Source organism: Ranitomeya imitator, chromosome 4 (assembly GCF_032444005.1).
Source record: "Ranitomeya imitator isolate aRanImi1 chromosome 4, aRanImi1.pri, whole genome shotgun sequence".
Taxonomy (NCBI): Eukaryota; Metazoa; Chordata; class Amphibia; order Anura; family Dendrobatidae; genus Ranitomeya; species Ranitomeya imitator.
This window is the reverse complement of record NC_091285.1, coordinates 716,388,164-716,401,829: the sequence shown is the minus strand read 5'-3', so window position 1 is coordinate 716,401,829 and position 13,666 is coordinate 716,388,164. Positions and strand designations below refer to the sequence as shown.

Genomic DNA, 13,666 nt, shown 5'->3' with positions numbered 1-13,666 from the left:
CAGATGCCAATCCCGGACATACACACACACACACACACATTCAGCTTTATATATTAGATCAGACTAAACACAGTATTACTCGCCTAACTCCTAATTCCACCGAACCCTCGTCTCCTGTAAGAAAACAAAAAGAACATACAACCATAATGGCCACGTTCGCAACGATCAGGAATAGCATCTTTGACGCGGCGTTCTGATCACGCAGGTAAATCTGCAGGTGCTCAGTGATCTGGTGCGCTCAGTGATGCAGTGCGCTCAGTGGTCATGTGCACTCAGTGAACTGCTGCGCTCAGTGATCCGATGCTCTCAGTGATCCGCTGCGCTCAGTGGTCCAGTGCGCTCAGTGATCCGATGCTCTCAGTGACCTGGTGCGCTCAGTGGTCATGTGCACTCAGTGATCCGCTGCGCTCAGTGATCGGCTGCGATCAGTGATCCAGTGCGCTCAGTGGTCATGTGCGCTCAGTGAACTGCTGCGCTCAGTGATCCGATGCTCTCAGTGATCCGCTGCACTCAGTGATCCAGTGCGCTCAATGATCCAGTGTGCTCAGTGATCTGCTGCGCTCAGTGATCTGCTGCGCTCAGTGATCTGCTGCGCTCAGTGGTCCAGGGCACTCAGTGGTCCAGTGTGCTCTGTGGTCCAGTGCGCTGTTGTGAGTTCCGCTCTTGGGCTCCCTCCTGTGGTTGTAAGTAGCATTTTTGTGGGTTCTGCTCTTTGGCTCCCTCCTGTGGTTTTTAGTGGTATTGCTGCTTCTTGGATTTAGCTTCTGCAGCTGTTTTCACTGATCGTCTTTCTGGCTCGGCTATATTAGTCTGGCCTTATCCCTCATTCAATGCCAGTTGTCAATTGTTCCTGCCTGGAGTCATTGCTCTTAGGACTTTCCTGACACTCTGACCAGTTCATCAAAGCTAAGTCCTTGCTTGTCCTTTTGCGGTTCTCTTGTTGTGGACTTGTTGTTCAGCACTTTCTTTGTTTTTGTTCATTTGTCCAGCTTTTCAGTATGGATCTATGCAGTTAAGCTGGAAGCTCTGGGCAGCAGAGTTTGCCCTCCACACCTTTAGTCAGGTGTGGAGATTTTTGCATTTCTCTGCAGTGGACTTTTTCTAGTTTTTATTACTGACCGCACAGTGCTCTTTCCTGTACTATTTCTATCTAGCTAGAAGTGGCCTCCTGTGCTAAATCTTGTTTCATACTACGTATGTCATTTCCTTCTCCACTCACAGTCATTATTTGTGGGGGCTAATCTATCCTTTGGGGATTTTCTCTGAGGCAAGATAGTTTTCCTGCTTCTATCTTTAGGGGTAGTTAGCTCTTAGGCTGTGACGAGATGCCTAGGCAGAGTTAGGAGCATTCCACGGCTACTTCTAGTGTTGTGTTGAGCTTAGGGACTGCGGTCAGTATAGTTACCACCTGCTCAGAGCTAGACGCATGTCGCTCCCTAATCACCAGATCATAACAGTGCGCTCAGTGATCCAGTGCGCTCAGTGATCGGCTGCGCTCAGTGATCCAGTGCGCTCAGTAGTCATGTGCGCTCAGTGAACTGCTGCGCTCAGTGATCGGCTGCACTCAGTGATCCAGTGCGCTCAGTGATCCAGTGCGCTCAGTGATCCAGTGCGCTCAGTGATCCAGTGCGCTCAATGGTCCAGTGCGCTCAGTGATCCGATGTGCTCAGTGATCCAGTGCGCTCAGTGATCCGATGCTCTCAGTGATCCGATGCGCTCAGTGATCCAGTGCGCTCAGTGATCCGATGCTCTCAGTGATCCAGTGCGCTCAGTTATTCAGTGTGCTCAGTGGTCCAGTGCGCTCAGTGGTCCAGAGCGCTCAGTGATCCTGTGCGCTCAGTGATCCAGTGCGCTCAGTGATCCGATGCTCTCAGTGATCCAGTGTGCTCAGTGATCCGATGCGCTCAGTGATCCAGTGCGCTCAGTGATCCGATGCGCTCAGTGATCCAGTGCGCTCAGTGATCCGATGCTCAGTGATCCGATGCTCTCAGTGATCCAGTGTGCTCAGTGATCCGATGCTCTCAGTGATCCAGTGTGCTCAGTGATCCGATGCGCTCAGTGATCCAGTGCGCTCAGTGATCCGATGCGCTCAGTGATCCAGTGCGCTCAGTGATCCGATTCGCTCAGTTATGCAGTGCGCTCAGTGATCCGATTAGCTCAGTGATCCGATGCTCTCAGTGATCCAGTGTGCTCAGTGATCCAGTGCGCTCAGTGATCCAGTGCGCTCAGTGATCCAGTGCGCTCAGTGATCCAGTGCGCTCAGTCGTCCAGTGCGCTCAGTGATCCAGTGCGCTCAGTGATCCGATTCGCTCAGTGATCCAGTGCGCAGCATTCAGAACCTGCTATTCCTGATTCCGGGCTCCGACCTCAGGCTGGGTACACGGATAGTAAAGGTGGCCGTTACCATGGCTACCAGCGTGACACTTCCTCTGCTGTACGTCTAGGACGTTGCGGATTCTCGGCGCTGTCACTTCTCTCGTGTCCTCTGTCGCCCTCTGCCGGCCAATGTGTAACTTGTCTTTGTATTTCTCTACCATCCAGGACGCGTTGGTCTCTATCACAGCCGCCATTGTTTGTAAGATTCGTCTTTTATTGAATTGATTTTGGTCTCTAAGAAAATGGCGACGGCACAATAAGTTCTCAGCGTTAGGTCGTAACAGAGGGTGGTTCTTTCTGTTGCTAAGCGACGGCGAATGCTGATTGGTTATCTTTTGGCCAATTATGGTACTGGGAACTGGACACCGCCTCTTTGCTGTTAACTGTTTCCAGGCAATCAAGTGAATGACGTCAGCTCTGACCAATCAGAACGATGGACCAGGACGCTGGGAAATAGCCGGAGACAAGACATGGCGGAAGCTGCAGGTCCGTTATCGGGGAGTATCCGGACCCTGTGCCGGTCTGCACAGTTATATAGGAGACGGTAGTAGAGGTCTGACGTCACTGTGACGAGGAGAAGCCTCCGTGACGTCATTCGTGTCTCCTCATGTAGTATAAGAGATATCCTCCGGTCCGGTGACGTATGTGTGTGACATCACGTGTGTGTGTGTGTAATATCGTGTGTGTGACATCACGTGTGTGTCGTCGGCGATGAGTGTGACATTGTGTGCGGCTGGCAATGTGTGTGTGTAACATCGCGCGTGTAACATTGTGTGTGTGTGTGTGTGTGTGACGTGTGTGTGTGTGTGTGTGTGTAACATGGTGTGTGTGTGTAACATTGTGTGTGTGTAACATGGTGTGTGTGTGTGTAACGTGTGTGTGTGTAACATGGTGTGTGTGTGTGTAACGTGTGTGTGTGTGTAACGTGTGTGTGTGTGTGACATCACGTGTGTGTCGTCGGCGATGAGTTTGACATTGTGTGTGCGGCTGGCAATGTGTGTGTGTAACATTGTGTGCGTGTGTGTAACATGGTGTGTGTGTGTGTGTGTGTGTGTGTGTGTAACATGGTGTGTGTGTGTGTGTGTGTGTAACATGGTGTGTGTGTGTGTGTGTGTGTGTAACATGGTGTGTGTGTGTGTGTGTGTGTAACATGGTGTGTGTGTGTGTGTGTAACGTGTGTGTGTGTGTGTAACATGGTGTGTGTGTGTGTAACATGGTGTCTCTGTAATGTGTGTGTGTAACATGGTGTGTGTGTGTGTGTGTAACATGGTGTGTGTGTGTGTGTGTGTAACATGGTGTGTGTGTGTGTAACGTGTGTGTGTGTGTGTGTAACGTGTGTGTGTGTGTGTAACATGGTGTGTGTGTGTGTAACATGGTGTCTCTGTAATGTGTGTGTGTAACATGGTGTGTGTGTGTAACATGGTGTGTGTGTAACATGGTGTGTCTGTAATGTGTGTGTAACGTGTGTGTGTAACATGGTGTGTGTAACATGGTGTGTGTGTGTAACATGGTGTGTGTGTGTGTGTGTAACATGGTGTGTCTGTGTAACGCGTGTGTGTGTAACATGGTGTCTGTGTAACGTGTGTGTGTGTGTAACATGGTGTGTGTGTAACGTGTGTAACGTGTGTGTGTAACATGGTGTGTGTGTGTGTAACATGGTGTGTCTGTGTAACGTGTGTGTGTAACATGGTGTGTGTGTAACATGGTGTGTCTGTGTAACGTGTGTGTGTAACATGGTGTGTGTGTAACATGGTGTGTGTGTAACATGGTGTGTGTGTGTGTAACGTGTGTGTGTGTGTAACATGGTGTATGTGTGTGTGTAACGTGTGTGTGTGTAACATGGTGTGTCTGTGTAATGTGTGTGTGTGTGTAATATGGTGTGTGTGTAACGTGTGTGTGTGTGTAACATGGTGTGTGTGTGTGTAACATGGTGTGTGTGTGTGTAACGTGTGTGTGTGTGTGTGTGTAACGTGTGTGTGTAACGTGTGTATGTGTGTGTGTGTGTGTGTGTAACGTGTGTGTGTAACATGGTGTGTGTGTGTGTGTAACGTGTGTGTGTGTGTAACGTGTGTGTGTGTGTAACGTGTGTGTGTGTGTAACGTGTGTGTGTAACATGGTGTGTGTGTGTGTAACGTGTGTGTGTGTAACGTGTGTGTGTGTAACGTGTGTGTGTGTGTGTAACGTGTGTGTGTAACATGGTGTGTGTGTGTGTAACGTCTGTGTGTGTGTAACATGGTGTGTGTGTGTGTGTAACATCGGGTGTGTGTATATATATATATATATATATATATAGCATCACGCGTGTGCGTCCGGTGAGGTGCTCCTGTGTGTCCCGGTGATGTCCCTCTCTCCCGCCGGTGTCGCTCCGCCGCAGGGTCCCGTGTGTCTTCTGACTTTTCCGTCTCGCAGGCCCCCGGGTGTCGTGTGATCTCGTGTCCTCCGGGATGTGATGTCATCACTGCCATGCAGAGGGGGGCGCCAGGAGCGGAGCGCAGGACGACGCCTGTTCCCCCCTCGCTGTCCGCCCTCCCCGTCTTTGTGTTTCCTCCGGCTCTGGACTTCTACGCTGACGAGCAGAGCAGCCACAAGCAGGTGCTCACCCTGTACAACCCCTTCCCCCGAGGGCTGCGATACAAAGGTAGGGGGCGCTCCACGGACGCGCTGCGTGGAGCCAGAGCACGGCCGTCCTGTGACCGCGGCCGTCCTGTGACCGCGGCCGTCCTGTGACCGCCATCTCTTCTTCTCCACAGTCCTGTCCACAGCTCCGCTGCGTTATACCGTGATCGATGCTGAGGGGATCGTCAGACCGAACTCCTGCATAGACATGTGAGTATGCCCTGAGGAGGCGTGGGCTGCGCGGTAATGCCCTGAGGAGGCGCGGGCCGCTCGGTAATGCCCTGAGGAGGCGCGGGCTGCACGGTAATGCCCTGAGGAGGCGCGGGCTGCACGGTAATGCCCTGAGGAGGCGCGGGCCGCTCGGTAATGCCCTGAGGAGGCGTGGGCTGTGCGGTAATGCCCTGAGGAGGCGCGGGCTGCGCGGTAATGCCCTGAGGAGGTGCGGGCTGCGCGGTAATGCCCTGAGGAGGCGTGGGCCGCTCGATAATGCCCTGAGGAGGCGCGGGCCGCTCGGTAATGCCCTGAGGAGGCGCGGGCCGCTTGGTAATGCCCTGAGGAGGCGCGGGCTGCGCTGTAATGCCCTGAGGAGGCGCGGGCCGCTCGGTAATGCCCTGAGGAGGCGTGGGCTGTGCGGTAATGCCCTGAGGAGGCGCGGGCTGCGCGGTAATGCCCTGAGGAGGTGCGGGCTGCGCGGTAATGCCCTGAGGAGGCATGGGCCGCTCGATAATGCCCTGAGGAGGCGCGGGCCGCTCGGTAATGCCCTGAGGAGGCGCGGGCCGCTTGGTAATGCCCTGAGGAGGCGCGGGCTGCGCTGTAATGCCCTGAGGAGGCGCGGGCCGCTCGGTAATGCCCTGAGGAGGCGCGGGCCGCTTGGTAACGCCCTGAGGAGGCGCGGGCCACTCGGTAACGCCCTGAGGAGGCGAGGGGCGCTCGGTAACACCCTGAGGAGGCACGGGCCGCTCGGTAACGCCCTGAGGAGGCGCGGGCTGTGCGGTAATGCCCTGAGGAGGCGCGGGCTGTGCGATAATGCCCTGAGGAGGCGCGGGCTGCGCGGTAATGCCCTGAGGAGGCGCGGGCCGCTCGGTAATGCCCTGAGGAGGCGCGGGCTGCGCGGTAACGCCCTGAGGAGGCGCGGGCCACTCGGTAATGCCCTGAGGAGGCGCGGGCCGCTCGGTAATGCCCTGAGGAGGCGCGGGCCGCTCGGTAATGCCCTGAGGAGGCGCGGGCCGCGCGGTAATGCCCTGAGGAGGCACGGGCCGCGCGGTAATGCCCTGAGGAGGCGCGGGCCGCGCGGTAATGCCCTGAGGAGGCGCGGGCTGCGCTGTAATGCCCTGAGGAGGCGCGGGCCGCGCTGTAATGCCCTGAGGAGGCGCGGGCCGCTTGGTAACGCCCTGAGGAGGCGCGGGCCACTCAATAACGCCCTGAGGAGGCGAGGGGCGCTCGGTAACACCCTGAGGAGGCGCGGGCCGCTCGGTAACGCCCTGAGGAGGCGCGGGCTGTGCGGTAATGCCCTGAGGAGGCGCGGGCTGTGCGGTAATGCCCTGAGGAGGCGCGGGCTGCGCGGTAATGCCCTGAGGAGGCGCGGGCCGCTCGGTAATGCCCTGAGGAGGCGCGGGCTGCGCGGTAACGCCCTGAGGAGGCGCTGGCTCGCTCGATAATGCCCTGAGGAGGCGCGGGCCGCTCAGTAATGCCCCGAGAAGGCGTGGGCTGCACAATATTGCCTCCAGGATGCGTAGGTCGCGCGGTAATGCCCCGAGGAGGCGTGGGCTGCACAATATTGCCTCCAGGATGCGTGGGCCGCGCGGTAATGCCCCGAGGAGGCGTGGGCTGCACAATATTGCCTCCAGGATGCGTAGGCCGCGCGGTAATGCCCCGAGGAGGCGTGGGCTGCACAATATTGCCTCCAGGATGCGTGGGCCGCACGGTAATGCCCCGAGGAGGCGTGGGCTGCACAATATTGCCTCCAGGATGCGTAGGCCGCGCGGTAATGCCCCGAGGAGGCGTGCGCTGCATAATATTGCCTCCAGGATGCGTGGGCCGCGCGGTAATGCCCCGAGGAGGCGTGCGCTGCATAATATTGCCTCCAGGATGCGTGGGCTGCTCGTTAATACCCTGAGGAGGCGTGCGCTGCATAATATTGCCTCCAGGATGTGTGGGCTGCTCGGTAATGCCCCGAGGAGGCGTGCGCTGCATAATATTGCCTCCAGGATGCGTGGGCTGCTCGTTAATACCCTGAGGAGGCGTGCGCTGCATAATATTGCCTCCAGGATGTGTGGGCTGCTCGGTAATACCCTGAGGAGGCGTGCGCTGCATAATATTGCCTCCAGGATGCGTGGGCTGCTCGTTAATACCCTGAGGAGGCGTGCGCTGCATAATATTGCCTCCAGGATGCGTGGGCCGCGCGGTAATGCCCTGAGGAGGCGTGAGCTGCACAATATTGCCTCCAGGATGCGTGGGCCGCGCGGTAATGCCCCGAGGAGGCGTGGGCTGCACAATATTGCCTCCAGGATGCGTGGGCCGCGCGGTAATGCCCCGAGGAGGCGTGAGCTGCACAATATTGCCTCCAGGATGCGTGGGCCGCGCGGTAATGCCCCGAGGAGGCGTGAGCTGCACAATATTGCCTCCAGGATGCGTGGGCCGCGCGGTAATGCCCCGAGGAGGCGTGGGCTGCACAATATTGCCTCCAGGATGCGTGGGCCGCGCGGTAATGCCCCGAGGAGGCGTGGGCTGCACAATATTGCCTCCAGGATGTGTGGACCGCGCGGTAATGCCCCGAGGAGGCGTGGGCTGCACAATATTGCCTCCAGGATGCGTGGGCCGCGCGGTAATGCCCCGAGGAGGCGTGGGCTGCACAATATTGCCTCCAGGATGCGTGGGCCACGCGGTAATGCCCCGAGGAGGCGTGGGCTGCACAATATTGCCTCCAGGATGCGTGGGCCGTGCGGTAATGCCCCGAGGAGGCGTGGGCTGCACAATATTGCCTCCAGGATGCGTGGGCCGTGCGGTAATGCCCAGCTGCCCAGGGGAGTGAGGGATATTTGTGGTTACACATACGGCTGGTGCGGTTCTCCGGGGGTCCTGCTCTCACTTTTCCTTCTTTCTCCCGTAGAGTCACGCGGCATCGAGATATCCGCGCCCGCCACTATGGCACCATGGACCGGTTCCGGGTGGAGGTGTGGGAGGAGGGCGGCGGACGAGCTGTTGTCGGGAGTAAGGACATTCCCGCCACATTACACCCAACTAAACCACAGTCCAGAGAGCGAGGAGCCCGAGACCCCGCAGCGTGGAGGCCGCCCTCCCACCTCTTCTCCATGCGGCAAGGTAGGAGAGCAGCGGTGAGGGGGTAACGGCGCCGCTTATCTCTACTTGACCTGTATGCGCTGTCTCTTGTGCCAGGTGTTTCCCGCCCGCTGTCTCCTGGACTCTTCAGTCTCTACATCCTGGTGGGGCTGATCGCACTGCTGGTGCTCATGCTGCCGCTGCAAGGGGACCCCCGGAGCCTCCTCAACGAAAACCTCCACGTCTCCGTCATCCAGAAACTGGTCGCAGCCTACGTGTTAGGTAAGTCACATCTCTGCTCCATCCTGTCTTATCCTCCAGTCACCTCCAGAGCTGCAGTCACATCTCTGCTCCATCCTGTCTTATCCTCCAGTCACCTCCAGAGCTGCAGTCACTATTCTGCTGTTACATCATGTCTTATCCTCCAGTCACCTCCAGAGCTGCACTCACTATTCTGCTCTTACATCATGTCCTATCTTCCGGTTTCCTCCTGCATCTCTGGCTGTGATTGGAGCAGTGTTCTAGAAGCTTCGGGTGTAGTTTTTGCTGCAGCTCTGGCTGTGATGAAAACATGGTTAGGGTCTGGGTGGTCCTCTGTTCCTGACCTTCTCACCTCTGCCCCTGCAGGCCTCCTTACCATGGTTTTCCTCCAGGCCTGATGATGTGCAGGATGGGACGTGTCCATGTGTCTCCTGGCGGCCACACTCGCCTCATTTATGGGGGATGTCAGATCTTCGCCTTCTGCCACGTTGGACGTTCAGCCGGATGTGTGGGGTCAGCTGATACTGGAGCTGCATGGAGTGTGAGCTCAGGCAATGAGCCGCCATGTTGTCATTATAGCTGTGTGCTGCCAATGTACGAAGGTCCAGTAGTCTCTACAGCACCAGGTGGTTCTGCCTGTGTAAGAGCCGTATCGTGGGACAGTTGTCTATATTGATGTAGATCTGTGAACTTTCTGTATTCCGGCCCCTCCCCGCTGCTCGTCTGCAGAGCATTACTCACAATGTGGTCTGCAGAGCAATGCAGAGAAGGGGGAGGTTTCAATCATTTTGTATGTGCATGTAACACAATCTTACCGAATAAATGCAGCGTCCATCCCTCGCGCTAATTACGAGGGGGGTGATGTTCAGTTTCACAGCACGCTGTAAAGCGAGATTAGTCATGTGCTAGTCTGTACAAAAGCTAACAAAATATCATAATGAATAAATGAAAGAAACCGATCGTAAGAACCGGACTCGAGTGGAGGAAGTGTCCAACCACAAGAATCTGATCTAAGCACTGACCTGAGACAATGAAGCGTCCAACCGCGAGAATCTGCTCTGAGACGAGGAAACGTCCAACCGCGAGAATCTGCTCTGAGACGAGGAAACATCCAACCGCGAGAATCTGATCTGAGACGAGGAAGCGTATGACCGCAAGAATCTGATCTGAGACGAGGAAGCGTATGACCGTGAGAATCTGATCGGAGACGAGGAAGCGTCCAACTGTGAGAATCTTATCTGAGCACTGACCTGTGACGAGGAAGCGTCCAACTGCAAGAATCTGATCTGAGACGAGGAAGCATATGTCCGCGAGAATCTGATCTGAGACGAGGAAGCATATGTCCGCGAGAATCTGATCGGAGACGAGGAGGCGTCCAACTGTGAGAATCTTATCTGAGCACTGACCTGTGACGAGGAAGCGTCCAACTGCAAGAATCTGATCTGAGACGAGGAAGCATATGTCCGCGAGAATCTGATCTGAGACGAGGAAGCATATGTCCGCGAGAATCTGATCGGAGACGAGGAGGCGTTCAACTGTGAGAATCTTATCTGAGCACTGACCTGTGACAAGGAAGCGTCCAACTGCAAGAATCTGATCTGAGACGAGGAAGCATATGTCCGCGAGAATCTGATCTGAGACGAGGAAGCATATGTCCGCGAGAATCTGATCGGAGACGAGGAGGCGTCCAACTGTGAGAATCTTATCTGAGCACTGACCTGTGACGAGGAAGCGTCCAACTGCAAGAATCTGATCTGAGACGAAGAAGCATATGTCCGCGAGAATCAGATCTGAGACGAGCAAACATATGTCCGCGAGAATCTGATCTGAGACGAGGAAGCATATGTCCGCGAGAATCTGATCTGAGACAAGGAAGCGTCCAAACGCGAGAATCTGATCTGAGATGAGGAAGAATCCAACCATGAGAATCTGATCTGAGCACCGAGCTGAGACGAGGAAGTGTCCAACCGTGAGTATTGGATCCAAGCACGAACCTGAGCAGAGGAAGCAACCAACTCGAGAATCTTTTACGAGCTTGGACCCGAGCGTAGGAGACATCCGACCACGAGAATCGCATATGAGCGCCGTCTTGAACAAGGAAAGAATCTGCAAGAATCAGATTAGTGCTCCGACCATGAGAATCTAATCCAAGCATAGACCCAAGGGGAGGAAGCATCTGACCGCTAGAATCTGATCTGAGCACCGGCCTGAGGCGAGGAAGTATTCAACTGTGAGAATCAAATCCAAGCACGGACCTGAATGGAGTAAGTGTCCGACCAAGAGAATTGGATCAGAGCGCCAACCTGAGCTGCGGAAGTGTCCAACCACGAGAATCAAATCAATATGGGGACCTGAGCGGGGGAAGAGTCCAACCCGCAAGAATGTGATCCAAGCACAGACCTGAGCTGAGGAGAAATCTGACCGCTAGAATCTGATCTGAGCACCGACCTGAGATGAGAAAGTGTTCAACTATGAGAATCAGTTCCAAGCACGGACATGAACAGAGAAAGCATCCGACCAAGAGAGTCGGATCTGAACGCCGACCTGAGCTCAGGAAGTGTCCAACCACGAGAATCAAATCAATGCAGGGACCTGAGTGGAAGAAGCGTCCGACCATGAGAATCGGATCAGAGTGCAGATCTGAGCCAGGGAAGCGTCCGACTGCAAGAAGCTGAATTGAGCTTAGGAAGCATCCAACTGCGAGAATCTGATCCAAGCGGAGGAAGCATCAGAGTGCTAGAATCTGATCTGAGCACCGACCTGAGACGAGGAAGCGTCCAACTGCAAGTATTGGATCCAAGCACGGACCTGAGCAGAGGAAGCGTCTAACCGTAAGAATCAGATCCAAGCGGAGGATGCATTCAACTGCGAGAATCTGATCTGTGCGGAAGGAGCATCCAACTGAGAGAGTCTGATCCAAGCGGAGGAAGCATCCGACTGTGAGAATCTGATGTGAGCGCGAATCTGAACCATGGAAGCATCTAACCACGAGAATAGGATTCAAGCGTGGATCCAAATGTAGGAAGCATCTGACCACAAGAATGTGATCTGAGCGGAGTAAGCATCTGACCGTGAGAATCTGATCCAAGCGTGGATCCAAGTGGAGGAAAAATCTGACCACTAGAATCTGACCTGAGCAGAGGAAGCGTCTGATTGCGAGAATTTGATCAGAGCGAACCTGAGCCAAGGAATAGTCTGACCACGGACCTGAGTTGAGGAAGCGTCCAACCGCAAGAATCAGATCTGAGCCTGTACCTGAGCCAAAGAAGCGTCCTACCATGAGCATAATATCCAAGCGTGGACATGAGCCGATGGAAAGTCGCACCGCAAGAATCAGATCAGAGCATGGACCTGAGCAAAGAAAACGTTACAATCTCAAGAATTTGATCCGAACAGAGGAAGTATCCGACCACGAGAATCTGATCAGAGCGCAGACCTAATTGGAGAAAGCATCGGACCTGAACACGGATTAAGGAGATTATTGCTAGGATTTGATCCAAGTGGGGGCAGAGACTGACTGTGAGGGATGTGATGGAAAGAATTGGCCAATCGTGAGGATCAGCTTGGAGTGTGGATTTGAGTGGATGAAGCAGACGGTCTCATTGCTAGTCTGCAGGACATGGCCTTTGTCGTCACCACATAATGTGGGACGTTCTGAGACGACATGCCTACTCCAAATAACATTCTAAAATCCAAATACGTGCACGGAAGAGCCACACTGATACATTGAGCATCAAGGCCGATCTTTATGTCATTACATAATCTTATATAGGTTATTAGTATTCATGCATTGTAACAATATAATTGGCTCAGCTTACCTCTAATATGTGCTGGCATTAGCATACATGCATCTCATTGGCTAATGGTAATACTGTCTACACCAAGATGAAGTGTTTAGGTGTGTCTTTCACTTTGGTTTCGTTTCTCCGTTATTTCTAAGTCTTTAGACAAAGACATTCCAAAAAAACCCTCATATCAAAACACGCAGACAGACAAACTCCATTCCGGAAAACAGGAAATGCATGTAGAATATCCAAAATAGTTATGATAGAGGTGTATAAATCCTGCTCTCACAGCGTCCTCTATGGTGAGTGGCCAGCAGGTATAATTACAGTGAAGCCATTCCTCTTGCATGGGGAGAATTCTGATATTTCAGCGGAAAAAGATTTAAATTAAAGGTTTTTTTTTTAGAGACATGAGCAATGGGAGGATGACGTAAACCTCGATTCCATGTATTATGTCTCCAAATAACGGGCTTGAGCATCACCACACTGTGAAAACCATCATGGACAGAGACTGGGTGACTGAGGAAAGACCATTCCAAAGACATACTGATAGGGCATTTAGATTGTGAGCCCCATCGGGGACAGCGATGATAATGTGTGCAACCTGTAAAGCGCTGCGGAATATGTTAGCGCTATATAAAAAAATAAAGATTATTATTATTAATGAGGTCGGCTCCAGGATTATTATTATTATTATTATACATTTTTATAGCGCCATTTATTCCATGGCGCTTTACATGTGAATACGGGGCAAATATAGACAAATACATTAAACATGAGCAGATAACAAGGCACACGAGTACATAAGGAGGGAGGACCCTGCCCGCGAGGGCTCACAGTCTGCAGGGGATCAACTCTTATTTGCCTGCTAGATCCTACAGAGGTGCAGGTTTGGAGGGAGTATGAGAGTGTTAGAGGGGAGGCCACAGAGTAGAAGGTTGCAGTAGTCGTGGCGGGAGATGATGCGGGCATGCACTAGTGTTTTTGCAGATTCTTGGTTAAGTTTGTAATCCGAGAAATATTTTTGAGTTGGAGGAAGTGGGAAGGGCTTGGATATGTGGTTTAAAGGCGCGATAAGTGTCAATGGTTACCCAAAGGCAGTGAGCTTGTCTGTTGAGTGAGATGGGGGGGAAATGTGATGAATTCTGTTTTATCCATGTTAAGTTTTAGAAATCTAGCAGAGTAAAAAGATGAAATAGAGGACAGATGTTGTGGGATTCTGGTTAGTAGGGAGGTGATATCTGGTCCAGATAGGTAGATCTGTCTGTCATCGGCACAGAGGTGGTACTGAAAGCTGTGGGACTCTAGGAGTTGTCCCAGGCCGAAGGTGTAGATGGAGAAGAGTAGGG

General features: G+C 53.6%; 1 protein-coding gene across 1 annotated transcript; it reads left to right on the top strand.

Annotated features, from left to right (window-relative positions):
- The first annotated feature begins 2,769 nt into the window (after positions 1–2,769).
- Positions 2,770–12,984, top strand: LOC138677415 (motile sperm domain-containing protein 1-like). The gene is made up of 6 exons (XM_069767520.1): positions 2,770–2,862; positions 4,786–5,014; positions 5,127–5,202; positions 8,102–8,313; positions 8,389–8,553; positions 8,899–12,984. Exons 1-6 carry the CDS (start codon positions 2,782–2,784, stop codon positions 8,928–8,930), a joined length of 795 nt encoding a protein of 264 aa, XP_069623621.1. The 5' UTR covers positions 2,770–2,781; the 3' UTR covers positions 8,931–12,984.
- Positions 12,985–13,666: the final 682 nt, after the last annotated feature.

Coding starts and splice junctions, on each gene's coding strand:
- LOC138677415 (XM_069767520.1), top strand. CDS start 2,782: ATGACGTCAGCTCTGACCAATCAGAACGATGGACCAGGACGCTGGGAA. Junction 5,015..5,126: donor CCGAGGGCTGCGATACAAAG/GTAGGGGGCGCT, acceptor TCTTCTCCACAG/TCCTGTCCACAGCTCCGCTG. Junction 5,203..8,101: donor CCGAACTCCTGCATAGACAT/GTGAGTATGCCC, acceptor TTTCTCCCGTAG/AGTCACGCGGCATCGAGATA.